Source organism: Xiphophorus couchianus, chromosome 19 (assembly GCF_001444195.1).
Source record: "Xiphophorus couchianus chromosome 19, X_couchianus-1.0, whole genome shotgun sequence".
In the NCBI taxonomy this organism is placed as follows: domain Eukaryota; kingdom Metazoa; phylum Chordata; class Actinopteri; order Cyprinodontiformes; family Poeciliidae; genus Xiphophorus; species Xiphophorus couchianus.
Genome location: NC_040246.1, coordinates 6,724,477 through 6,751,754, shown reverse-complemented (window position 1 = coordinate 6,751,754; position 27,278 = coordinate 6,724,477). Strand labels below are relative to the sequence as shown.

The 27,278-nt window shown below is 40.3% G+C and overlaps 4 protein-coding genes across 5 annotated transcripts; 2 read left to right on the top strand and 2 right to left on the bottom strand.

Moving 5' to 3' along the window:
• Positions 1-688: 688 nt before the first annotated feature.
• Positions 689-7,744, bottom strand: shda (Src homology 2 domain containing transforming protein D, a). 2 transcript variants are annotated; one of them, XM_028001273.1, is made up of 8 exons: positions 7,394-7,744; positions 6,113-6,362; positions 5,821-5,922; positions 5,465-5,627; positions 4,940-5,197; positions 4,688-4,862; positions 4,236-4,355; positions 689-1,553 (listed from the first exon to the last, which is right to left on the bottom strand). In XM_028001273.1, the coding sequence occupies exons 2-8, from the start codon at positions 6,356-6,358 to the stop codon at positions 1,367-1,369; spliced, it is 1,251 nt and encodes a 416-aa protein (XP_027857074.1). In that variant the 5' UTR covers positions 6,359-6,362; positions 7,394-7,744; the 3' UTR covers positions 689-1,366. The 2 variants fall into 2 exon arrangements, with proteins under 2 accessions (XP_027857074.1, XP_027857075.1); XM_028001274.1 differs by lacking the exon at positions 5,821-5,922.
• A 622-nt stretch (positions 7,745-8,366) lies between these two features.
• yju2 (YJU2 splicing factor homolog) lies at positions 8,367-11,465 on the bottom strand. Its single transcript, XM_028001706.1, has 8 exons — positions 11,309-11,465; positions 10,964-11,064; positions 10,138-10,282; positions 9,900-10,034; positions 9,631-9,812; positions 9,397-9,541; positions 8,859-9,030; positions 8,367-8,772 (listed from the first exon to the last, which is right to left on the bottom strand). Exons 1-8 carry the CDS (start codon positions 11,330-11,332, stop codon positions 8,663-8,665), a joined length of 1,014 nt encoding a protein of 337 aa, XP_027857507.1. The 5' UTR covers positions 11,333-11,465; the 3' UTR covers positions 8,367-8,662.
• An 890-nt stretch (positions 11,466-12,355) lies between these two features.
• On the top strand, positions 12,356-14,036 carry LOC114134216 (cocaine- and amphetamine-regulated transcript protein-like). Its single transcript, XM_028000637.1, has 3 exons — positions 12,356-12,562; positions 12,652-12,732; positions 13,037-14,036. Exons 1-3 carry the CDS (start codon positions 12,425-12,427, stop codon positions 13,142-13,144), a joined length of 327 nt encoding a protein of 108 aa, XP_027856438.1. The 5' UTR covers positions 12,356-12,424; the 3' UTR covers positions 13,145-14,036.
• Positions 14,037-14,279: 243 nt separating this feature from the next.
• LOC114134214 (microtubule-associated protein 1S-like) lies at positions 14,280-26,996 on the top strand. Its single transcript, XM_028000634.1, has 10 exons — positions 14,280-14,506; positions 15,596-15,691; positions 17,378-17,460; positions 17,863-18,000; positions 18,541-19,042; positions 19,869-19,955; positions 20,041-22,466; positions 23,514-23,655; positions 23,763-23,980; positions 24,065-26,996. Exons 1-10 carry the CDS (start codon positions 14,353-14,355, stop codon positions 24,218-24,220), a joined length of 4,002 nt encoding a protein of 1,333 aa, XP_027856435.1. The 5' UTR covers positions 14,280-14,352; the 3' UTR covers positions 24,221-26,996.
• The last annotated feature ends 282 nt before the right edge of the window (positions 26,997-27,278 follow it).

Genomic DNA, 27,278 nt, shown 5'->3' with positions numbered 1-27,278 from the left:
CACCGAAAATCCTCACGATTTTTTTCCAACACCTTCCTCAAGTCTTGGGCGATTTTTGTGGCCATGGTAACTCGAAAAGCCAACACAGGTAACGGCACACATCGGGATTTCGAGCCGCAGGTTCTGATATTCTGGGCTACAGTTCGGGCTCGCATTAATTTCCGAACGTTGAGGAGGAGAATAATAGGTGCCTGCTTGCATTGATATGGCAGAACCCAATAAGATAAAATACAATTAAAAGATTTGGACGAGTATTATTCACAGCAGCAGACAAAAGGTCCATAATAACTCTGAAAGTGGTCGAAACTTCACAACTCAGTTGGGAAAATATCTTAGGATAACTAATAAACAGGGAATGCCACAAATCTGACCTTAGCGAAAGAGTGGAAATAAAAATAAAATAAATTTTAGAAAGAAAGCCACAAGAAGTTGAGATTGCTCCAAGACATTAAGGCAAAAACAAACATGTGGGAGAAGGTGTTCTGGTTGGGTGAGACCAAGGCTGAACTCTCTGGCCTGTAATTGGGACTCTGTGGTGGAAAGCTAACACTGCACAACACCTTGAACAAACCTTGACTTATGATTTCCCTCAATTAACATTTAATTTGCAGCCATTACAACACGCACCAGGTTTTTGAAAGTTAAATAACACATATTTGCTATTGAAAACAAAAAAAACAGCACAAAGTGGAAAACAGAACACCTTTATTTTTAGCTTACATTTAGAGTTGTATAAAATAGCACAGTAAATAACCTACCAAAGTTTCTTTGATAATCAGGACCACAAAGCCATAATATAACACTGTAGTAAATACTCTCTAAACTAGTATTGCAGGAGTTTGTTGTCAAGTTAACGAGTCATGTTTACCTGACACAGCAACATGACAAAACAAGAACACTGCAGGGTGCATGGCTGCAACATTGCAGGACATTCACAAGCCTCTGAAAACCAGAGTCCAAGGAACCAAAGGCTGACTGATACTGATGTAGTGTTTGGGTTATTTATAACAGATATTTCAAGGGCAATAATAGTGTTGGTTGTTGCTGTAGAAACATTTTGACTGTGGTTTTTATAACCTGGCTATCTAGTGAAAACCACATGAGAGTAATGGGAGAAAAACAACAAATGTTATGGTTTATCGGCACAAACTAAAGTATCCTTTGACTGCATGAAGCTCTTTAAAACGCCATTCTTGATATTAAAACAAAGATTTCATTCCAACACATTGAAAACATGGCACCAAGCAACTTCTTCAGGGCAGCGTTTGGAGGGTTGCAGTAGAGAACTGTGAAGACGTAATCTGTAAATGTTGAGTAGACATTGCTTTCAGTAGCACCAGGCGGAACAGGAGCGTGTGCGTCAGCGTCAGAGGGTCTGCACAATGACGGGGTACAGCAGGGACATGTGCTCGGCTCCTCTGATGGGCAGTTTGTGTGTGGTGTAGTAGTGGATGACCTCGGGGATGGTGCAGAAAGGAGGACTGTTTTCACCGAGAACGTAGCAGCCGTCTGCGGACTGGGTGAACTTCATGTGCATGAAGCCCTTACAACTCCTGACAGGAAGACAAAACAACACGGGTGATTAATTCCACACAGACCGATGCGTTCACGCCTTTGTTTCTGTCAATTGTGATGGTTTTCTGCTTACGGCCAATGAGAAGCTGACATTTAAAGTTAACCCTTGGGTCTGCACATACACTCACAAACTCTAACTAGCACACTTATAGTCTAAAAAAAAGAGAAACGCATCCAAAACACTCCTAGTAAAATCCAAAACGTCACTGTGCTCCGTTCTCTTCCCGTCTCCAAAGTTCTCTCCAGAGCCTCTCTCACCACGTCTCTCACGCTCTCTCCCCTCCAGCATACCAACAAAAACTTTTTCATTGGTTGTTTGTAGAAATGTGGTACATTTGAGGAAATCAGAAAAATGGCTGTCATATTGCATTCAAGCACTTCCTGGTCACAAAACGTTCAGTGAATGAGCAGCAAATGAGAAAAATGTGCACAAAAGTATGGAGAAAATGATTGACAATAAATCTGGTCTTATTTGGCAGTAAATATAAAACAAAACCAATATAAAAACACTACTTGTATAAAGTTTGAAGTCCATACTGTCCAACTGAGTGGAAATGAACAGTCAGCATGCTGCCATTTTTGTTACAGTAGCCTTTAAAATGCGTCACATCATGCCAGCTCCAGAGCAGGCATGACCTTGGAGGGCTAAAATATTTCATCATACCAATAAAATAAAAAATTTTAACACAGAAATGCTAGCCTAATGAAAATTACGGCAGTACCTAAATGCTATTTTCAAAAAGTACTTTTCATCTGACAAATGAGCCTCATCAGAATCCATGTTCTATTTTAATAAATGACTGCAAGTACGGATTTATGATCCCAGAAAAAAATGCCAAAAATCTGTAAAACCCTCCTAACGTCAGATTTCTGAATGGTTAAAAAAATGAAGTGCTTTCATTTTGAATAAGCGCTGGTGTCTTTGTAAAAACCCCCAAAACAAAACGGAACCACCACTATACTATGCAGTGCACAATGTAGGCAGCTTTCCTCTTCGCACTTTGACTTTTAAGACCTGAAGGTCATTAGAGTACTACGTCCTAAATGTCCAATTTGAAGTTTTATGGTCCAGTCTAAAAAGTGAACATATTTGATTTCAAATCATTTAAATCGCTTGATTTAAATCACATTTATATTTTAGTCCATAAATGTGGACTAAAAGTAATGCAACCTACACATTTATCTATAACATTTCATGTAAATGTAATCCTACTAAATAACTATACCTTCTCACGGTACTTAGATAAGATTAGGAGCAGCTCCAAGCCTGAGGGTGAATTATTTCACAACAGCTGGCTGACAGAGAGTCTACATGACTCATGTTGACTGACAGAGAATCTATATGAAGACCTTCAGAGAAAAATGTATATGGGAACGGAAACATAAAATAGGCAACAGGTTCTCTTTTTTTTTATTTTTATTTTGTGTTGGCTCTAGTGACCTTTATATGAAAGTAGTTTGACAGTAAAAAGGGTTATGAGAGAGGGGGAAGACATGCGGCAAATGTCGCCAGGCCAGGAATCGAACCTGCGACCACCGGCACGAGGACTAAAGCCTCAATACATGGGTTGTGCTTTGCCCCTGTGCCACCACAGCACCCCCAACATGTTCTCTTTTCTTAGAAACCTCTCATCTCACACTAAAATGATGCAAAACATAAAAAGAGTCCATTCCAAGGTTCACAACTCTGATCACAAAAGAAAAAAAAAAGCGCCTGTAAACATAAAACGGATTTCTTCTTTGTACAAAAACAGCAGTCTTCCAGAACCAAAGCTGCTTTGTGTAAAGGAATGACACGTTAGCCACAGGTGTGACAACTTGTTAGCAGCTTTTGTTTATATTGCTAACAGGGAGCCCAAAGCTGCCTCTGAAGAGGCTAGATATGAAAAGCACCAGAAATCTTCTCGACAATCAAAAATTCAAAAGTTGTCCCCTCAAAGCATTTCTCCGAGCCTGGCACAGTTCAGATATTTTACATAATCCAGGATAGAAAAAGCAGCTCCATCATTCAGGGTTATTTTGGCGAGGGAGTGTTGATGAAAACTTTAGAAAATACATTAGCTTGATACAACCTAAATCACCACCCAAGCATTTTGTAAATTAGTGTGCGTCGAGTGTTGAGTTTGTGTTGGCTCTCCATCCAGTATTTTTGTTTTTGTGTTCTCTACCCAAGTCTGCACATGCAGTTTGATTTATGACCCTGCTTTACACTTCTGCTTGGCAATATGTGCAGTTTAAGTAGAAAATACATACTTGAAATGTTTACATTTAGTTTTTGGTTACCTTTTTATTATGTGGCATGCTGAGGACATTTGTTAAAAAAACAATACTAGATGGACGTGATATTTACAAACTTTTGAAACTTTTTACATAATGCTTAATTAGTAGAAGAGCAGGTGAAGCAAAAATGTACAGAAGAGTAAAAGTTGCCTGAAGATTTAAATTAAACATGATCTTACAAGCAGCAACCTTAATAGTACGATGAAGAAATTCCCCGTCGGCAGCTTCCAACAACAAAACAATGTCACAATAGTTATAAAACATTATGATAATGTGTGTTTCTGTGCTTGGATTAAAATTATGAGTAGAGAATGACTGAAACTGGACAAATGTGAGACGTAAATTGCAAACTGGGCTAGAAATTAGGGCCAAATGTCTACCTGAGTGATAAAGAGAAGTCGTTCTGGCAGGTCTGGCTTTTCCGAACCAGGTAGGAACTCTCTTTACACAGAGTCAACAGAGACTCTGCCTCGGAGCGACTCAGAGCTCCATGATACCACCTGCAGGAAACCACAAGGAAAAATACACACGACTTGTAACTTTTTTTTTTCTTAATAAAGACATACCCAAAGGCAGACCTTTAAGACACTGCATAAGTTGGATATAAGTGATTGTTTTTACATGGCTGATAAAAGTCTGAGATTAAAGTCAAATTATGAGATTCTAATCAAATGATTTTCCTTTCCTTTTGCCTTAATCCTCCTTCATAGTATACAGTCATTTAGGTCTGCTATGTGAAAACAGAAATTCACATTGCTCATAGTAACAAAATCACTGATTTTCACAACAAACACCGTCACCGTCATTAGCAGAAATGCAGATTTCCTCTTACACTTGCTTCTCCAGAGGCAGAAACGGATCCACCCTCTCACCCAGCAGAAGAGGAGTGTCGCCAACAAGTCGCAGAGTTGTCGCATCGCTCGCGGACGATGCAGAGCCAGTCTTGGTAAACCTAGTGTGTTCCGGCTGAGCTCGGGAGCGCTCCCTTTCTGCTCCTTCGAACTGAACTGCAGCCAGGCAGAAAGCAAACCGTGTTATCCTCCTTACTGAATAGATTTCCCATCCTGGGATCGCCCGGGTTTACCTGCTAGAGCTTTAGAGATGTTGTCTTTCTTCCACTCCCACGGCTGGTCGTACTCATCAGCCGGCCTCTCGTCATCCTGAGGCAGCCGGCTCTCCCTGCTGTCTATCAGGGCCGCTCCAGCGTCGCTTTTCTGCATCTGCTGCTGCGCTGGTGGAGCAGCTCGATGCTGGTGGTGGCTCTTTTCCTCATAAGGGTTATCGTATAACTGGCCACTGTCTCCGCTCGGGGTCCTGCTCGTCACCGCGGTGTGTTGCAGATCTAAACAGTAAACAGACAGATACGATAAAACCCCTTGAAGTTCATCACGTAGCAAAAACGTCTCTGTAGCTAGCTTGAATCCCTGACGGTATAAAACCTAAAACTAGCTTTCTTTACAAACGTTCAGTAGGTTTTCGGAAAATCTTACGACAACCAAACTTAAGAAGGATCAAAATCCTTCAAAAAGGTCTAATGTGGCAAGAGCACAACATGCTATTGTTTGCCCTTTACGCATTATTTCAGCCCATGCAAGTCTCATCACTAAACCTGCAATGATCCGCTGGGCTTCGAATGGCTCCATGTAGCTGCAGCAGTCTGTTGGTTCAGATTTGAGCTCCCAGTTTGGTCGGCCTCTCGGGTTTGGATGCGCATCAAAGGGATCAGAGTAATCCGTTTCACCATCTGATGCTGCCGGGGCGGAAGGAACCACCTTTACGGGGAGCCAGTCCAAAAAAAAAAAAAACATAGCACGTATAAACATAAAGGGAAGACTTGAGTTAAGAAAGACGACGAGAGCTGTTACATAGGAAACGTTGAAATGAGTGCAAATCAAAATAAAGGTCTGTGAGGAAGAAAATGTACAGAAAATAATATATACAAAACATTAAAAATATAATGCTTACAGGTTCTTCGTGAACAGTGACTGGACTGAGAGGAATTTTACAGCGGCCAAACTCCTGAGAGTCCACTTTAATTAGTCTGTGTTTTGGAGACACAACTTTCACCTGAATGTGAATGAAAATAATTCAAAGAAACTAAATAACCAAACAGATTGCTGACAGAGAGAGAAAAAAAAAACAACTGTGAACGCAAATAAATAAAACCTCAGGATGCGTGATCGAAAGCAACAATTTAAGATGTGATGTGTTCAGAAAGGATTAGTTTGAGCCGAGCGTCAAGGCTTCGGTATCGTACCTCCACAGCGTCAGACAGCACAGAGCCAAACGCAGGGAAGGAGGGGAGGCTCACTGTTGTGGTGCAAGAGCTAAAGCCCCCATTCTGATGCTCCTTCTCCAAGTGTTGGTAGGGGTCCTCAAAGTCCAGCTCCTTCTGAGCTCTGTAGGCCCTCAATATCTCACTCTCAGTGTAATCTGGCCTCGGTGGCTGAGGAGGATCACGCCTGCTGCCAAGGTTTAGGTAGTCCTTTAGCCACTTTGCCATGGATCTGAGGAAAACAGTGGAGTAATACAGGATGTCATAACTATGAAATACTTGGACAGTGGCTCATAGTTGCTGGTAAAGTTCTCTCTTTCTCCTGAAGCTGGTTTAATCATCCAAAGATTAAATAACAGACCACCGTAGTTTGATGAAAAAGTCGACAATGTGACAGTTCGGTAATTTACTTTGCATTGCATAACTGAAATCCAGTAAAGCAGGGTCAGGTTCAAACAAAATCTCACCCTGAAACATGGCGCTGGCAGCGTTATGCTGTTAGGATGATATTCTTCCCCAAGGACAGCAAAACAAATTAACAAATTTATCTTTTAAGATAAACAGAGAAGCATTTGGGGATCTGACAGTGACGCTTTCTGGATGTTTTGGAGATGAGGGGTTCATATCTGGAGCTGAAGTCGACGGTCTTCCTTAAAAAGCTTTAGGAGTCGAGCAGAAAAAGAGAAAAGTCTGGAGCAATAAAGCCTAAACTGCTCCTGCTGCTATAACCGAGATCTGAATACATGGTAGTAAATATGCAGGTTGTTTTTAAAAGAGTATTTATTTTAGCATCTGCAGGTGGATAAAATATAAATCACATCACATAAGTGTGTGTGGTGCAACCTTTTGCAATACATTGATAATTATAGCAAGATGCTACTACCATGTTAGTAGTTACTACAGCAACCGTAGTAATTTTATACACTTTTAATGAAAAAAAAAACAAAAACTCAATCGGTCAATAATAAAAATCTAACCTCTTAGTCTTCATTGCTTTCCCGTCAAGCTTAATCAAATAGCTGTTTTCAATAACTTGAATAACATTAGCCAGCTAACTCAGCTACAGAGCTAGAAAGCGTTTAGGTTTCGAGCTAACAATTTGCTCCCCGACTATTATTGTCAGAATAAAAAGCAGAAAAAAATATATATATTTTACCTCTGAAATATAAGTTGTTAAATAAATGAACGGCGCAGCTGACGAGCATCCCTCAGTAAACACGGACAAGCTAAGTTAGCTTAAGCTAAAATAAAAAAACAACTCACTCTCTTTCTTTGGACCGCCGGTTATCATCAGGCAATTTTCATCAATTTTGTCTCTCCAAAAAAATAAGACATTCTGGAAGAAAAACCGGTTTATAGTCGGCTGGTGTTAGCTGGAGCCTTCCGGAGCGTGGAGCAGGCTGGACCGGTGGACAACATTGGCTGGCGAGGCTGTCTGCCGTCGAGGGCACGGAGGGGAAATGTTGGGGTATTTTTAGTGCCGTAAATTTAAAGAAACAGATTTATATCTGAGCGACCATTTTCTCACATATAAAGGAGCTAAATTTAAGAATGGTATCTCTTTAGTTTTAAATAGGTCTGTAAGATGTGGAATAGATTATACCAAACGTCTTTCAACCCTCCATTGTGGTGCCATATTTGATCAAAAACAAAAACGATTTTAGACTTTGGGTTTTAAGTTTTATGTTCGGCCCCTTTAAATTAGAATTCCGACTTTTTTTTTTCCAGTGGCCTCAATCCTCTGTTATCTTCTGTTGTCTGCTGAACGTCATTTTGTGATTTTTATTTTTGGTGTAATTAGAGCAAAAGCCAATATTGAAGAAAAACTCCAGGTGGCTTTTCTGGATGTTTTTATAATATTCCTTCACCTCCAAGATGGACAAGTGCAAACGAAATGTTCATCTCAAGTAATGTTTTAATCTTTTATGCCTTGCTGAGGAACTTTATGTAAAAAAAAAAATGGTCCATTTGATTGATTAAATAAATATAATTACACTGGATTTCATTTTAATAACACAGAATGAGACCAGGAGTTCATCAAGCTTCTAGAAACACTGGAACAAGTGTATTTTTTAAATAATGGCTGCATCTTTATGAAATACAGACTGTAAATATTGCTTTCTTAATTCCTGTTTGAGTGACCGTGTTACCTAATGACAAAGCAGGTATTAATGATGGAGGTCAAACTTAATTATTCAAATTTAATTGTTAATGTTTTTGCAATAAAACACACAAGAACAGTTTAAATATTTATATCTACATAATATTACAAAGATTTCATTCTAATTCATCACTACATCTTACTTACAATGACCACTGCAGTCAAATCAGTCTTTTAAAGTTTGAATAAAATATTTTAATGGAACACTTTGTTCAAAAATGTTACACAATCACCATAAGTTTATTTTAACAAAAAATAATAATAATAAAATCATATTTTTATGATTTTTACGAGGGTGGATGACAATATAACTTGCATATGATTTAGTTTCTGAGCTGAACTTTCACACGTCTTCCTCTCTACATGTGTTGTCACTCGCTGTCATTGCTGTCGCTGTCTGAATACGCCCCCAGCAGGCTGAGAGATGACGAAACGCTGGATTTAGGAGCATCCGTCGAGTCACCCGTTGATGTCTTTGAATCTGCAAAAACAAACAAAAATTTCAATACACACGTTTGACTAAAGCAGGCAATCTGTCCTCACCTGTTTGTAATGTGGTTGCGTTACCTGCTTTTGATACAGGAGAAACAGTTGCTTCCTCTGCAGTGGGTCTTTTATCCATCGCCGTTGGTTTCTTTCGCACCACCAGGGAGCTTAACGCCCCCCGACCTCTCAGGGTTCCAACACTCTTCTCCCAGTTCTCCACCTTGGCCCTCTTTACTCCACCAGATGAAGCTCCCTGTGAAAACACAGCATGCCACCAACTCTTACTTCCTTCTTGCAACATGATGTTTGTTTAAGGGTTATTAATATTTGAAAAAGCAGAAAACTGTCAAAGTTAGTGACAATAGGCTGTCATTATCTAACACATTGTGCAGTGTGAGAGTTCTTACACATTTTTAAGTATTTGACTGACTTTATGGAAAAATATAAATTGGGTACTAAAGAACTATGTACATTATTTATGTGTCCAAAACAATCACCCACAAGGAAATTCTTAAATTCAAATTGTGATACTGAAATATTAAGCATTAGCTAAAAAAAAGAAGAACCCAAATAATGCGATTTTCTTCAAACAATTTTCTGCAACAGGGTTTCCACAAACCTGCACATCAGTTTTGTCAGTGGTGAGGATATCTGTTGGTTTGTCTGCACAGGACGTCTTTGACTGGCTGCTGCTCTCCTCCTCTCTGTCTGAATCGGAGTCAGAGTCTCTCAGTCTTTTCACAAGCACACGCTCCAACATCTCTCTGGAAAAAAAATAAATACAATTTTTAACTTTACAGACTGGTTTTGTTTGATGCCTTTTTTTTGCTCCGTTTGGTCCTTCGTCACTCACTTCGTTTCGCGCTCATCCTCCTCTTTTTCCCGCTCCCTCTCTCTCTTTTCCAGCTCTCTATATTTATCGATCATTCCCTCGAAGTCGACCAGAGCCTGCCTCTGGTTCAGCTCCTTCAGTTCCTGGAGGTTCTCCAGAACTTCCATCTCCAACTTGGAATCCTTTGTGCGATTTTCTAACACCTGGCGACAGATCAAGACACAATCACTTCTTCATTCTTTGTGTTAACTCTAGTAAGAGCAACAAACACGGTGGATTAAACAAAAGACCTTCATGGGGTTGTTCAATTCCTCATCTTCCCTCTCCTGCTGGATCCTCTTCTCCTCTTCCTCAATGAGTTTCTCAGCCTGGAAGTTACGTGTTGCGCCATGCTCCATGGCGTAGTCCGTATTCTCTGGGTCAGTCTGTAATATCATATTAAGTTAATTGATTCATATTGCAAGACTTTAAATGAAAAAAAAAAAGCCAGCAGGAGTTTGTGACAATGATCTGATATCTACACCTCACCTTAAATGTGATCTCAGCAAGACACCGAGTGCATTTGATGTAGAATCGGAAGATCGGGAGTCCCATGTATAGTTCGTTCTGAACGGTCTCTTTACGAGCGTTGAATTTCTTTCCCTTGTAGATGTACTCACCACATGTTTTACACCTGTGTATCAAAAGAGATATTAGCTTTTAGAAAACATTTCTCACTGAAGATCTCAATTTATTTATCGTAGCTAGTAGTTTATTTACTCAGGTAATAAGGATCTTGTCTTATTCAATAGACAGCTTACCACAAAGCAACTGACATAAAGCACAATTATATCTACAAAACAGAAAGTAGCTACAGTTAATATTCAACACTGTGAAGAGGACTTATCAGATGAAGCTCTTTTCATTTCCCCCAGTAAGTGCCAAGGTTTTGGGTTCTATCCTACTTACTACAGAACATCGGTTTATCTTTCATGGTTCTTAGGAGAGGTAAGTTGCTTCCTTGCTGCAATTCTTGATACCAAACTCGATTACAAACCAGGTGCTTTCTGGTTTTTCCTGGGATCCCTGAACGTTTCTTCAAAGTAATGGGTCTCTTTGTGACTTCTTGGTACAAAATGAAGGTGATAACTTGTGTTTCCTTTGAGTTCCTATGATTAACAAATGAAGAATAATTCAAGCACAACTCCCCTTTAAATCAATAATGCTCTTTTAAAACAGCATAGGAATAATAGAAATATCATCTGCACAGTCATCCTTAGCATATCTGAAATGATGCTGCGACGTTTTAGAGGGGGCAAACAGAGCAAATAAGCTTATTTCCCCCCAATTTAGCTATTAGAATAAACAAACATACCTCATATTGAACGGAGCCATCAATCTGACCACATACTGACGATCTTTCGGGAGTTTAAGTTTGGGGATTTTGGCAGGATCGAAGTCCGGAGGGTAGTATTTCTGAGAAAAGTAGAATATTAGAGCAAAGTTTACCATTGAATGCACGCAATAACAGACCAATAACTAACAGTTATGTGATTTAAAACCTCAACTTATACATATTAATGATAACAAAATAACTTAAAAAGCGTTAGTTTCAAACACAGCACTTAGCATCACTGCTAACGTTAACCCTTTGTGATTCTTCCAAGTTGTAGATAATATCCTTGAAGTTAAAAGAAAATGTTCTCTTTTGATGACTTACATTCAAGACTTTTCTTTCGGACATTGTTGCTTTTGGTTGTAATGCAACGCAAAAAGAAAACCAAAGGATGCCGAAAAGGATTAGCTCACAAAGCTAAACTGCTGGATTATAAACTTCCGGTTGTGTCGCTTGCTTCCGACTTTCAGGATATGCTGCTGCCCCCTGCTGGTGTGAGTGGCCGCCTACAACAATTTTCTCCTACACGATAGACAGACAGACAAGAACATTAGAGGATTTACGCTCTAATAAATCTTTTTCATGAGCCAGTGAAGGAAGTTATGTTCCGTTTGCTGGCCTGTCAGGTGTAATGAGAGTAAAAGGTCTTTGACATGGCTTGAATGAGCAAACATAGGTCCGTCTACCTCACATTTGCCCACGTCCATTTCCTTTGAAGGAGCGTGGGGTGGTGGGGTGAAGGTCATCCGTGAAGGAGGAAATGAAATCTCGATTAGAGATTGGTGTCAGAGCAGGTTAACTTGAGGTCTGATTAAGGCTGCATTGAAAAGTGAAAACATCAGAAGATGGACAGGCAGGAACAGTGTTGAATTATAGATGAAGAAGGGTCTGCGCTCATGAAGAATTCATCTCTGATAGATCCAAACTGTTCAGAGACTTAATTTAGAGTTGACACTTTCAGAATTAGTCGAACAATTGTTCTTTGTGATGCTATGATGGATGAGTTGACACATTCACAAGAGCCTCAAGTCTTTGGCACATCAACGTGACTCATGAGTGAGTCAGATAGTTGGTTTAAAGCCACTAATGTCCTAATGAAATATTGGGAATTTTGGAAAGAGTATTTCTCTTTATTGACTTTTGTTTAATCTGAAATTAAAAGCATATTTGCTGAGAAATCCACAAAGATGAGAAAAATACACACAATTTGAATTTGTGAATTTCAAGGACAAATACATTTCAGCTGGTTAAATCCTTTCCAAAGATAAAAAAGTTGCAGATCAGTGTCACACAAGCCAAAGTTTAGATTAATATTTCAGAGGCTGGCTGATGTCACCATTCCCCGGGAAGCATATATAAAAAGGTTGGTGGGACATTCTTCACAAATATATCTCTCCACTCTCCTCTGAGAAATACTCCTCTGGTTTGTATTTCAGCACCATGGTCAGCGTCCGGACCCTCCTCTTCCTCCTCACGGCCACCTGCTGCGCCTACCTGCGGACGTCCCGAGCCGAGGAGTCCTCGCTGGAGACACGCTCCGTAGACTTCACCCTGAAAACCCAGCAGGAGAAAGACCTGGTAAGAGATTTCTAGCATTCATCGACATTTTAAATGCCAAGCTGGAGCTTCCTTAGTTTTTAAAAAAAATATTATGTTTTCCCTTCCAGATTGATGCTTTGCAAGAAGTTCTAGAAAAGCTGAGAAACAAAGAAATGCCCCTGGAGAAGAAGCTTGGCTGGTTACCCTCAGTAAGCAAGCAGAGCACAAACAACAACCTAAACAACAGATTTCATTTTATTTCACTTTGTTTCATTTCCTTGCTTTCTTTTTGAAGTGTCACACAAGCCAAAGTTTCCATAGTTTGACATAAAGTGAATGTAAAATGAGTTGTGACTGTACTGTTAGGTTAGGTCACTTTTTTCTTCTTCGGTTTTTGGAAAACTACAACCCATCTCTAATTTGACTCCATGCTTTTAGTTTCAAACACAAACTCAACGTGTCACTCACAGTCTATACACATCTGCAAGTAACTTGCTTGTTTTATCTGTGCAGTGTGACGCAGGGGAGCCGTGCGCCGTGCGTAAAGGCGCACGCATCGGGACCCTGTGCAGCTGTCCACGGGGGACTGCCTGTAACTTCTACGTCCTCAAATGCTTGTAAAGAAGAGACAGAAAGGCAGAGGCGACAGATGACTTCGGGTCAATTTTCCCTTTTGCCATTTTCTTTTTCATACGTAGTCATTTTTGTTCCTTCCACCTTCTATTTCAGCCATGTTGTACCGGTGTACTGCGACTGTTACTCAAAGGTTTGCTTTTCTTTGCAGCTAGCATTCAGTGCACTGTGAAAATATCTACGGCAGTCACAAATTGTTCAAAATCTACAGATAATTCAGATCTTTAACTTTTACCCTCTTTCCTTTTAGTTTGTGCCAGCTGACCTTAGTGGAATTTGAACAGCAGAGAATAAATTGTCTGGGACTCCAATAACTCTTATGGTTTAATACCAATTCACCAATTAATGTTTAATGTACTATTAAACAAATGCGATATTTTGATATCTATGTTATTTATAAAAAGTAAAGAGCTCTTTGGGGCCCCCCTGCTGGCCTAATCCGTTAAATCCACTTATTCCTTGGGCTAGTTCTGGAGATTATGACCCTTGATCACACCAGTTGGTGCGTATATTCACTACAATTAAAATTAAATGTTCACATAAATAGACTATGAGTAAATTGATAAGGACAAATTGTGCAGAAACAGTAAATCTGTAAAGTTAGGGTATGAAAGGGCCGCAATTGTACTGGTGAAGTGATGAATGTAAGATGTGATAGGACGTCAGGGCACTGTTTCTTTTCATATGCCCATTTTGATTTTCATGTAAAAAACAAAACAAAACAACAAACAGTTATATATGTTTGAATGTGTGAAAAAAAAAAACTTTCTGACGCTATTTTCTCCTAATTTAGTCCTTCATTGTGGAACATAAAGCTTACAATCAGTTTCTAAATATATTTGTAAGAGTCAAGAACAATAAACTAACTTTCAAAAATCAAGGAGACGTGTTTATTTTGCACATATGGCACAATAAATGATATAATGTTATGGACGTGCAGTGTTATAAACAGGGGCACAAGCACCTTGTGTCTTGTCTTAAAACGAATATCAGTCAATGTGCTGCACGTCTCCCAAGCACTTGCTATAGAAGATACATAACGCGGTGCTAAAATTTCGTTGGTCCAAATGTGGAAAAACAAAAAAATGCCATTGATTTATTAAGCATCCACAGTAGCATTCCAGCACAGCAGCCGTCAGCTCCCTGTCATAACAGGCGCTGTGCTGTCTGCTTTCCTCAATGACATCACACCCAACATGGCGTCCGGCCGGGTGTTGGAGAGGGAGGTCCAGGAGGAGCCGAAGACCGCAACCCTGGATTTCTGCCCCCACAAATACTCCCTGCTGGCTGTCATCGGACGGACGGCCCGCCACAGACAGACGGAGCACATCCGGCAGGAGATCGAGCGAGGTGGGTGCAGATATTTATGTCATCGAAGCTCAATGCGTTTTTTTTCCTCCCTCCCCTTTCTTCTACATTTTTCTATTTTTTTTTAAATACAAGAAATACACAAAATCTAGTTCCGTGAGTCTTCACTAGGGATGATAGCGGGACCTCTTTGCAGGGTTTCTGTAATTTTATCCACCCTGAGGACCGAGGATGCGTCATCTGGCGGTCCGCCACCATCAGCATCCTCCTCTCCCCTCCGGGTGGCTTTTAATTAAAAGCAGTCAGGAGCGATGGGTTCGTCTCTTTTCGCCGTTATGTAAGGACGAGCTTTAGGGGAAATGTAGCAGTGATCGACGTTTCGACGTTTCATTTACCGTTTGCGTGTTTATGCTCAGCATCGTCTGTGAATACAGCAGATTACAGCGCTGCGTCCCGTTTAATGCTCGTTTACAGAAGCATCTGGATGAAAAACGTGCTAGAGCTGGAAATAAATGATGACTGAGAGCCACTTTGGACTTTAACTGGGCCAATTAACATTTCATCAATGCTTGATGAAAGCAGCTTTCTCTAAGCTATCAACTTGAAAAGATAGTAAAGGACCTCAACAGTAAATTATATCTTTAATGTAATTAGATTTTATTTTGTTTTTTTACTTGCCAATTATTTTCACAAAATGCATTACACTTTAAATGTATTCATAAATGTGTAATCCTATAAACATTTTTTTTATGAGAAGCACAAATTTATCGGTGAGAGTTTTGGAATCTGACAATTTACTCTTCATTAGAGTGGAGTTGTAAGTTGATATTTTAGGTTTTTTTGTATTTTATTAAAATAAATTTTAAAATGAATCTTTCCCACAATAATCTCATTATCTTTTGTGACCATTTTAGTCCTTAAAAGGATGTACCAGTTGCACTGTAAAAAAAAACAAAAAACCCAAACAAACAAAAAGACGTCACTAATTTACAATATAAATACAGAATTTACTGTATTTACACAGTAAAATTGTGGCAACCACAGCTGCTGGTATTTTTACTAGAAATTAGAGACTTTAAGAAAAAAAAAATGTTTTTAGTATGTGTCAAGTTATTTTTTGCATGCCTTCAGGTATTCGGTCATGGGACGTGGACCTAAAATCCTGCAACCTGGATCTCTTTCTGCAAGAGTTCCTCTCCCATCACACTGCGTCTTTTAAAGGTGCAGGTAAGAAGCTTTTCTTGAAAACCAAATCAGGTCCTTCATGCCCAGGTTCTCCAAATGCACTCAAAGTGTTGGTCGGGCACCAGCTCAGCCACTTCAGGAAGGAAGGAAGGAAGGAAAGTGAGAAGCAGCTTTACCAATTGTTAGACGTGGGCGTAACCTCAGGATGGAAAACAATAGGAACCTGCAACTGGTTGTGCAAACGCCTTGCTTTTTAACATGCGCAGTCATGAACAGCTGATTGCTTGCAGTGGAGGTAGACTTTTGTTTTTCAGAGATGCGCCCATCTTCGGGAGAAATGCAGCAAACGGAAAGTGCAGGGACTGCATTGTTGGGAATGCGTTCACTGGCTTTCTTGCCAAACGTTGGATGAGAGGATCAATAAGGCTCTTATGCGTTTACTGTAAATATGTAGCTGAATCCAGCGGCTTTGTTGCTCTGGAATAAAGGCTGGTGGAAATGCTTCTTTAGCTTTGTTTTCACTCCAGAAATGAGCCGGAGTCATGCTTACATGCAAGAGAATTGCAAAGACCATTTAAAATGTATGCTTAGGCATGTTGTTACAGAACATAAACTATTTCCTTTTATTAGTAAAATTATGGAAAAACTGCAAAATAAACCAGAGAGTCGCAGGTATGATGTTATTTTCCATGGAGAAGTTAGTAAAGAAACACACACTGTCTGCCTGGTCTGCAGTGCATTCTGAAAAGAAAGTAGGGAGACTAACTTTTAAAAAAGAGAAGTAGCTGATCCCCCCACCCCCTAAAAAAAAAAGAAAAGAAACAATTTTCAGCAGATTTAGAGGACATGTGGAAAGGATGTCCAATGGAGACAGGAAAAGTCCAAAAATGGCATCTTCCTTGTGTATTTCATCTGCTCTGTGCCAAATTTTAAGGTTTACGACCTAAAATAGAATTTTATTTGTGAGGATTTTTTTTGCATAACTAAATATATATATATATATATATATATATATATATATATATATATATATATATATATATATATATAAATTATTGTTTGTAAAGTTGTTTTTACTTTACGTAAATGCAACTTTGGCTTGTCTCCTGATTTATAGCAATGATTTATGACCTATTAAAATTGTACAGAACAGTGCAGTGAAAACAAGAATGACTTCCCTCTGAAATGGAAACAGACGTCTTCTGGACCGGAAATGAGTGAAGACTTGTAAAGAATCTAAAGAAAGAATATCTACAGATCAAGAACACTTTAAATAATCACAGGAAGTCTGACTGCTTAGAAACAAAACACCGACGACTCAAATCTCCTGCACATGTCTGCTTATCCAGACAGCGCCATAAAACATCACTGTGGCACAAGATCAAAAAAGGGACATGTTTCTAATAAAGCCAGGATTTTCGTGCCAAACTCAGACTTCAGAGGCTGAGCCAGTTCCCTTCAGACTGGATTTCCACTGCTGGCACGCCGTCCTCAGACAGCCATCTGACTCAGCTGTTCTCGTCCTCTTCCTTCCTCTTGTTCTGTTTCAATCGCCCGTCTGATTATCACACTTCACTTTCTTTTTGACTTTTTCTTTTTCCGGCTCCCTGCTCAGATCTATCGGCGTGTTTCCCAGTGCTCTGACTCTCGTGTTTCTCTCTCTGTGTCCTTCTCTGTTTGCGTGCGTTCTCTCTCTCTCTTTCTCTCTCTCTCTCTGTGCCTCTCCAGGGCAGAAGTGTCTTCGCCACTGTACCAAAGTGTTGGACACACAAGTGCTGATCAGTCCATCTCAGGAACTGGCTCATTCAGAGGTAAAAAAAAAAAAGAGTACTATGTCGATTGAAAGCTCAGGATTTGGTCTGAAACAGAGCAGGACTGCTGTCTTTACATTATGAATGATAACCAGTGAAAGACGTGTATCCATTTCTGACTGATGCGTTTTGAAACGAGCATGTGGATTCGGTTCCCAAGGTCTTTAGAACGGAAACAAACCCTCTAGATATTTAACCTTTGTTTCACACTAAACTGACCTGGAGTGTTTGTTGCGGAAAAACTCAATCAATTTTACATATATATGAATATATGATAAACATTCTGCTAAAGACGTATTGATCTCTTATACATGCACTCTTTTGACATTTTCTCCTCGCTTTATTTCTGATGAGTGACCTGGCAAAAACACCAGATATTTTCCCTCTCTGTTTCCCTGTCAGGTGTTCGCCCTGCTGTCCAGAGACTCTGCTCATAAGCTGCTGATCTTGGCTGGCCTGAGTGTGGAGGAAAGCGGAGAGCTGCTGTTTCACAGAGGACACTTGTCTCCTGACCACCTCAGACGATTAATAACAGAGCAGGTGCAGCGTCACGATGCCTCCGGATTTTTTCTAAATGTTTCACTTAGGGGACTTAATATGTAATTTACAAAAGTTTGCCTGCCAAACTGTGCTTTTTTTTTTTTTTAAAAAAAAAGGAGGATCAGAAATTAAACATAGCAAGGGAGAAAACAAACCAAATATTTGTATCTTGTTAATTTTCCTGACATTCTTTGCATGACATGAATACTTTGATTATTAAATTTTCTTTATTGGCTAAATATATCAGCATTTAAAGAACAAAGCTCTATTTACTTACAATATTTTTTGACGTAAAGCATGGGTGAAGGTTTGTATATTTCTAATAGTTTTTTCTAATACAAAGCTCATGATTTAAGCTCCCCAAGATGCTGATTGTCCACATTCCAAAAATAAGCATTTTAGATTGGTGTGAACTCAAGAAAGGCATTTCATTGCAAGAAACTGATCAAATTTGGGCAGCTCTTGTTGTGATTTGTTTGATTTTAGTTTTTTAAAAAAAAAGAAACATTACATTTACACTAAAGAGCAGTCTTTCTTCAGTTCCCAGATCAGGAGAGCTCCACCTCCTGCCCCAAGATCAATTTGACCCTCAGCTGTCCCAACATCGGACACTGGAGAAAGATCCTCCTGGAAAATCCACCCCTGCAAGGTCCCCTGGCGCTGCGAATCAACCCCGAGGAGGTGCTGCCAGCCATGGAGTCTCTGGGGGAATTCACATCACTCATCTCTGGCACCATCTGCCCCGCATCCGCCTTTGACCTCCTGCCACCTCCCACCACCGTGGGGTTCCTCAAGCTGTCCCGCCCCTGCTGCTACGTGTTCCCCGCCGGGCGCGGCGACTGCGCTTTCTTCGCGGTTAACGGGTTCACCGTGCTGGTGGACGGAGGCTCGGACTCTCAGGCCTGTTTCTGGAAGCTGGTCCGCCACCTGGACAGAGTCGATGCGGTTCTGTTGACCCACGTGGGCACAGAGAACCTCCCCGGTGCCATCTCCTTCCTAGAAAGGAAGGTGGCTGAGAAGGAGCTGAGCCATGATGTTAAAGGTACGAGAGCCTTTCCGTTTTCAAGCCTAAAGTACAGAGCTGCACAGAGGTTTGTTTTTGTCTTAAAAACAAGAATTAAGTGCACAAGTTTGAATATATTGTGCATTTTTTATAGTTCACACAATTTCCTAAGTATATATTAAAGCTCACATATGTACACAGATCACTACTAATGTTACATAAAATGTTCCTTAGCACTTTTTGTGCTACTCCTCTAGCATCTTACAGGCTATTATAGGATACTTTAATGTTTCCTTGAATATTTCTAAACATTTTTGGACAATTTGGGTCATGTGTTTGAAATGAAGACAACTGAGTGTTCCAACAGGACAGCAATAAAAAAAAAAAAAGATAATAATTTTTTTAAAAAACAGCAAAAGTGGTTTTTGGATATATATAAAAACAAGTATTAAGCTTCTTGACTGGAACCAACTTCAGTCCTGCTGAAAATTATTCTGAATATTAGTAGAAATGGGATCTGTGGCTTAAAAACTAACCAAATGAACACTGGACAAAGATCCAGCCAGAATTAGCCAAGATATTAATGATAGCCACCAAAAGTACGTAGTTTCTGAGGCATGTATGTATACATTCGGATTAAATACGCAATCATTTTTAACTAGGGCACCTAATTGGTGTCTGTAAAGTGCATTCATGTTGTTTGAAGCATCATCCTTTACCCCTAGAAACCTCCCCCCCCGAAGGGATTACCAAATGCTAAAAATGAATAAAACATTTATAATAATAGTATGTCAACGTATGACTTGAACTGTACATGCTGTGTTGCATAATCCATATTTTAATGTTTTAATTTCTGTTTGCACAGATGACTTGTCAAAGAGGCTTATCTCTCCAGAGCTAGGAGTTGTTTTCTTCAACGCCCCCAGCAGGTTGCAGGCGGAACAACATTCTTGTGAGTTGTGTAAATAAGCAAACTACAGAATCTTTCTTAACAACAGAAAGCAAAGTAACACGAGTTGTCAATCTTTTCCTTTAAGTTGCAGACAATGTGTTGAAGAGTACACAGCAGGCCGCCATAACTTTACAGCTCTTGAAGAAGTTAGACATCAGGCCACAACCGTTGTTTCGGCCACAAGGAGTCCCCGTGAAGCCGCTCACCTTGTTTCAAAAGATGGGAGTGGGACAGCTGGATTTGTACATCCTCACACCAGGCAAGAGCAGCCAGGAATATGAGACGTTCATACAGAACTGGCCTGACGGAGTCTCGTCACTGTCACAGAGTCTCACTGCGTTGGTCTCAGTCTCTGCCCTGCTTGTGTGGCATCCAGCATGTCCTCAAGAGAAGGTGGTCAGAGTGCTATTCCCTGGCGCAACTCCACAGGTAAAACTGCTGCAGGGGCTGGAGAAGCTCAAAGGATTGGACTTTCTTCAGAAGCCAACAGTAACTACCGGAGACCTCGAAAGACAGGGGGAGGACAGGAAGGCCAAGAGGACGGAGAGCTTGGACAGTGGCCGGTCAATAGGGAAAGAGGGAACAGCCAAGCAAGGGAAAGAACGAGGAGCTAGAGAAGAAGGAAAGGATTCATTAGTGAAAGAAAAGATAAAGACGTTATGTGGAACTAAAGATACCGATAAAGCTAAAATCAAGGAGGGGGGCATAAAACGTAAATCATCACTATCAGAGAAGAATACTTTAAAGAAAGGGTTAGGGAAGGATGGAAAAAAAGAGGAGAAAACTGGCAACAAAGAGGAGAACAGTGTTAAAAGGACTGAGCAGATAAAAAGAGAAGGAGTCCCATCGAAAACCAAGAAGGACAATAAAACGAAACCAAAAAAGGACGCAAGAAATGACAAAACAGGAGAAAAGAAATCTCAAAAGTCATCAGCAAATGAAGCAAACAATGACAAGAAAGTTCATGCAAATAATAACGTAACAGAACAAAAACGAGGGTCTTTGTCAAAAATCCAAGAGCCAGATTGCCCTGGTACTGATGCTCGAGATCACAAGAAGGAGACTGAAGCTGAGGAGAAGCAGCGCGGCTCCAAGATGTCCACCCCGGAGGATATGACGGCTGATTTTGTCAAGCTGAAGGAGGAAAGCGAACTGGAAGTAGCCCAATTGGAAACTGCAGCCTATTGTGAAGGTGCATGCAAAAAGGCTGGTGAAAGATTTATACAGGAAGCAGCAGGTGGTTTGGAAATAACAAAAGTAAAGGGTGGTGACAGTTTAGTGCAAAATATCCATGGGAGGAGTGGGAAAGCAGCAGCAGACAGCCAACGAAACCATCCAGATGAGTCGATAGAATCTAGTAAACCTGCAAAGGTTGTAGGATTCCCATCTCCTTTGAACAAATCTTACAAAAATGATCACACAGTCCAGCAGGACACAACCCCAACCGAGTACACACTGCTGGACGGGGCTTTGAAGCACTCCCCTCCCTCGCGCTCCTCTCCGGAAAACCAGGCCCCCAACAGTCCCGAAGAGGAGACAGTTGAGCCAGTGTCCCCTGACTCACGTCCCAACAGTGCGGGCCACACTCCCTACTGCCTGTCCCCAGACGACGTGTGGTGCAACAGAGCCACGCTGAACCGACTTCAGGCCCTCCATTCAGCTGATGCTTACGAGGCAAATGGGTCATCTGGCCAAAGCGAAGAGGAGGTTTGCAAGACCAAAAGTGCTACTGAAAACCGCAAAGAGAAGCATCTAAGTTTTCTTTCTTTGGGCACATGTAAAGAGAGTTCTTCGGATCCCTCGCCGTCTGTAGCCACAACCACCACGCACTCATTACCAGCGGAGGTGAGCTCGCCTCAGTCGACAGAAGTAGATGAATCTTTGTCAATGTCCTTTGAGCAGGGACCGAGCACTGGAAGCCAGAGAGAAGGAGATGATGGTGTTTATCTCTCCCACTCTAATGGAGGGTATTATGTGGGAATGTCTTTGCCAATGAAGAAGCCTCCCAGATCTATGGGTCAGAGTTCAGAGATGGGGCGACCCGCTGCACCGAACACTCTCCCTTTTGAGGCATCGGCTCATGACGTGGACCTTTGTTTGGTTTCTCCTTGTGAGTTCAAGCATTTCAAACCCCCCGACTTAAGCTCAGGCACCAGTGAAGCCTGCAAAGAAGTCAGCGGCCCAAATCACCATGGCAACAACAATAACAACCCAAAGGACAGGTCACCCAGTGAGTCAAATGCCCCTGTCTGCACAGAGGACTGCCCGTCCACCACAGCAGATGGAGTTTTGGATTCGGACTCTGATGATTCATGTAGTGACCCGTCCAACTCCCCCTGTAATCACGACATGAGTCAGACTTTGCCCCCAGACCCTCTGCCAGCCCCTCTCAGAGACAGTCCACCGCTGCCTCCCCATCCTGACACCTCCATGCCAGTTCCCCAGTCTGACTCTGAAGCTCACAGGAAGAGAGCAAAAAACACTGCAACCCAGGGAAAGAAGTTTCCAGGGGTGAGTGTGTCACATTAGCAAAGTAGAAAATTTATTGGACAAAGTTGAATATCTTCACGAGTCTCCTAGTTTTAGATATTTTATGATTGTCTCATAAAAATATTCATACTGCTAAGATTGTTTTTTGTCACATTACTACCACAAATGTCAGTGTATTTCATTGAGATTATTTATGGTAGAACAACAAAATGTAGAGGGCAAACAATGAATGGTATAACTGAGAAAAGCATGATATTCATATGTATTCAGCCTATCTGAGTCAACACTTTGTAGGACCATTTACATCCACCAGATTAGCGCTCTTAGAAATTTTTATTTTTGACATCAAGTTCCAAGTCTTGCAACAGATTCCCAATTGGATTTAGAAATGAAATTCGACAGGGTTATTCTAACATTTGACTGATTCTTATTCTTCTGGAAGGTGAGCCCCAATACCAGTGTCAATTACTGCACAGGTTCTAAAGGGTTTTCTTCTGAGAATCGCCTGTATTTACCTTCATCAACTCTGACCAGTTTCCCTGTCCCTGCAGAAAGGATCCCCATCGCAGGACGCTGTCCTTCATACAGCATTGGTTTTCCTTCACACAGTGCCTTTCTTTCAATAAAAGCCACTACTTGGCATTCTTAAACTGAGATTAAATTACACCCAAGTGGACTTTATTTTCTGACCTGCTTGCATTGTGTTTTATTTAGGGGAATCATAGTAAAGGAGCTGAAAAATCTGTGCCAAATGTAAATCATGTATCGTTTTCCCTTGATTTCCGGATTATGCACTACTTCATGTTGATCTCTTAAATAGGCAAAGTAAGCTTGCTGAGGATTTGTGGCTTGGATGTGACAAAATGTCAAAATCTTCCAGGGGTTTGAATATTTTTGCAAAACACTCCATATGATCTTTGACCAAGTTTTCTGTCTTCATCAGCAGGGTGTTAAACTTTTGAAATTTACATCACTTTGACACAATTTCCTGGAAACATCAGGAATATCCATAACCAAAGTTGGTTTCTCTTAGGCAGATAACTTCATCGATAACCTTTTTGTTGCCAGATTATCGATGCCCCCCAAAAACCAGGCTCAGGGAAAACCAAAACAGGGAGCCAAAGTGGAGCCACCAAAGGGAATCTCTCCAGCGCTCGAACACTTTCCTCCAGCACTCGCTCGGCACCAGCAAAATCATCACCAGCTCCTAGTATGTCACTCTGAATGGGACGCCTCTTTTACACCACAACGTGACCAAGCTAACGGATAGGAAAAACATTCTGACCTTCTTCTGTTTTTTCTTCTCCCTCCTGTCAGACTCTAAGGCTCCCTCTGCTGGTGAAGTCAGTATTTATGTGGATTTGACTTATATACCATCTGGAGCCTCCTCTCCCACAGTCACTGTGGACTTCTTCAGGTGCATCCGCTCCTCCTGCTACATCATCAGCGGAAACAGTCCGGAGCGAGAGGAACTAATGAGACAAACTCTGGATGCTCTGCTGGATGGCAAGGGATCCTGGCCAGAAATCATGCAGGTAAAAACAACTTTAAAAATTAACATGACTTTCTCTTAGTCAGAGAAGCCACTAGGGAGAAGTTATCCGTCTCTTTTTGCCTAGGTGACGGTGATCCCCACCTTTGAGTCGGTGTCGATGCAGGAGTGGTACCACCAAACCCTGGACAGGCAGCGGGAGCTGAACATCACTGTGTTGGGCTCAAACAGCACTGTCGCCATGCAGGAAGAGACTTTTCCTGCCTGCAAGATCGAATTCTGAGATGCAGAATACGAGACAGCTGATGGATGGAAATTCCAATGTAAGATTAAAAACGTGAGAACTGGGGGATTGGTAGAAATAGAAACAAATGTAATGGGAATATGCCCCACCCCCTTTGCATGTAAGTGGTAAATATCCACTTTATGGGCTTCTTATTGCGGCCGAAAACTGAAAAAAAGGCTTATTTTGACCAATGACCCTGTTCAAAACAGGAGAGGAGACTAAACCTACTGCAAATGATGCATGTCGCTCTGCGCACACAGACAGTCTCATGAAAGCTGTTGCTGTAGATTACAATATGGAAACCTGCTTTACAGTTTGCAGCATCTGAATCCACCAAAAAAAACGAATCCATCAAACTCAGATACTTTCAAAAGGGTCCTAACAGTTTGCATTGTATGTTGAAAACAAGCATTTAATCTTCAAGGAGTTCAGATGTATAGTTTGTGTCCAGGTGTTTGTTGTGAGCGCTGTAAGCAGATGTAAGATGCTGTGTTGTAGCTGCTTTTAAAAGTGTTTTGTCACTGCTGCCTTTTTACTGAGATCGCATTTAGAAGGAACCAGACTCTGAAAAACACGTTTCGGACCCTTTGGGTTCACACACCAGCCAGTATTAATATCTTAATCCCAGGGGTTAGATGATTTTACTGATTAAGCAGCGTTGCCACAATTGTAAAATTGAGAATTGTCCGACAATTGTATTCCAGTAAAAATTCCCATCATCACCAAAAATTATATAACTGATAAATTGTAATTGTAAATAGGAAATAATCATGCATTATGTTTTAGAACATATATTTTGCACAGTGCTGAATCACACATGTGTAATGGTGATACTAGGAGCTTTGTAGGCTGTAAATAAGAGCAGATGTGGTGAAAGTAATTCTGGAAATAGAACTGAAAGAACGATTGTGATCAAATGGAAAATGCTATTCATAATATTTTTACTTATTAGGCAGGTCTCTGGTTAGCCATTCATACATATTATTATTTTGTCAAACTTTACATAAACCATATAATTTGGAACAACTGCTCAGGAAAATTAAAACGGTGTTCACTGTTGCCCCTAAATTGGACTAACATGCTTTTTCTTGTGAAGTAGTTGTAACATGGTTACATGCTCTCAATTATTGAACAATTCCTTTCAGACAAAATTATTCAAAATGTAAAGGCACCAGCATACTATTACATTAGCATTACTTGTATTTGCAAACATACACTTGCAACATACCAGCTTCATCAGGAGAAAACTTGTAATCTAAAACCAGCTGTGTAAAGACCATTTTATTTTGGGTTATTTTAACAATCTTAGATCAAATATTGGCCAAAATGGATCCTTTATGGGTTTTGGGTGATTTGGAGGACCATGAATTAGCAAATTAACCTAAAGCGAATGCTTGTGAATGGTGGGAGGAATAGAATATGGAAAATTCACAAAGAAAATATTCCAGTATTGTCCTGGATTAAATGAATTTTCAAATTTTCTATTAAATTCTGCATCGCAGTATATTGGACGAAAGCAACAACAAAATCCCAAAAGTCTGATGAGATGTGTGACGACAGTTAAATTATATTACAAATTTAACACTCAGAGCATAATACTATAAAACATAGTTTATACTGACGTCATTACCAATTCGAACGTTGAGCATAACTAGCATTAGCTTGTGCTAACACTGTTCTGTGTTGTCTAGCTAGCAAATAAAAGGCTAAGACTCAACAAACATGTTCTCCAGCATCAACTAAGATTATTATAGACTGACACTAACATAATTGTACAACTTTTTTTTTTTTTACCATCTTACCATTTCATATTTCAATCCGTATTAGAGGTTTGGTGAAGTTTGATCATGTCATGGTGGACGTGGAAATGACTGCCTGTTAAGAATTACGCACCTCTGTGTTCGGCCCGATGTTTAGTGTAAAATATCCAACTTTTGTCCAACCCTCAACAACATAAGTCCAGTATTTGAAGAAATGACCCAGCAGTTATTGCGTGTTGGGGGGTGTGTGTGTGTGTGTGTGGGTGGATATTCACTCCTACCCATAATAATGTGCTGCATTTCATTTTACCTTTTGCACATCCATTATTTTTAAGTTCTTCTCATCTGAAAATCCTTACACCTAGTCTGTAAATCCATGGATGTTATTGTGAGATGTGGTTTACTGTGCTTTATGTGGCTATTTTGCCTTTATTTTGCACAAATATGCATGTGACATTATGAGTTTCTAAATACCAAAGCATGAAGAATCACAAAGACAGGTCATTTTTGCCTATAAAACAAAATGCTGCCACCAAATGCAGAGAAGCATCACATTTTTTTTTATCAAGTTTCTCTAAATGAGCTGCCATTTTTTTTTCTACAAATGTAGATGCAACAAAAATAAATCATCCTAAGATTGTAATAATTTATGAGAAACTTAATTTTGAATTATGCATCTGTATCTCTGAATGTGTTTTATCAAATGATATTGTAATTAAACACAAAGTCATTACAAACTTTGTATGAACAAGATCTCGAAAACAAATATTTGAGTTTCTTCTTAGCCATCTTCCTGTATGTGCTGCACATGTAAAACACTTAATTTATGTTGTTTTTTTCATGATATTCATGAATAGAAAGAGCAAGGCACCGTGGGGAAGTGTAAAATGATCTTATGAATTTAAAAAAACAACTCTGATTGTAAGTAGACGACAAAAGACAATGTCAGCAAGGAGTTTGGTTGTAACCTTAGTAGGAATGCAAGAATAAAACAAAAATATGCACAACCAAAATGTGTCTTGAGAATCATGTTAATGCAAACGTTTGAGCGATGACGATCAGCAGGTGTTTCTGTTTTGCTCAGTGGCTTTGATGCAAATTCAAACTTGTTCAATCTTCAAATCCTTGTGTCACTTGTGCACAACCTAAAAGCATTTTCTTATTCCTTTTAACAGGTTGCAAGTGCTTCTCTGCTTTTTCCTACGTTTTCAATTGCTTTTGTCATGTTGATCGAAATGTGTTACACAGGTCTTTGTTGAATTGTCTCGACCGCCACAACATTCAAACATAACTTC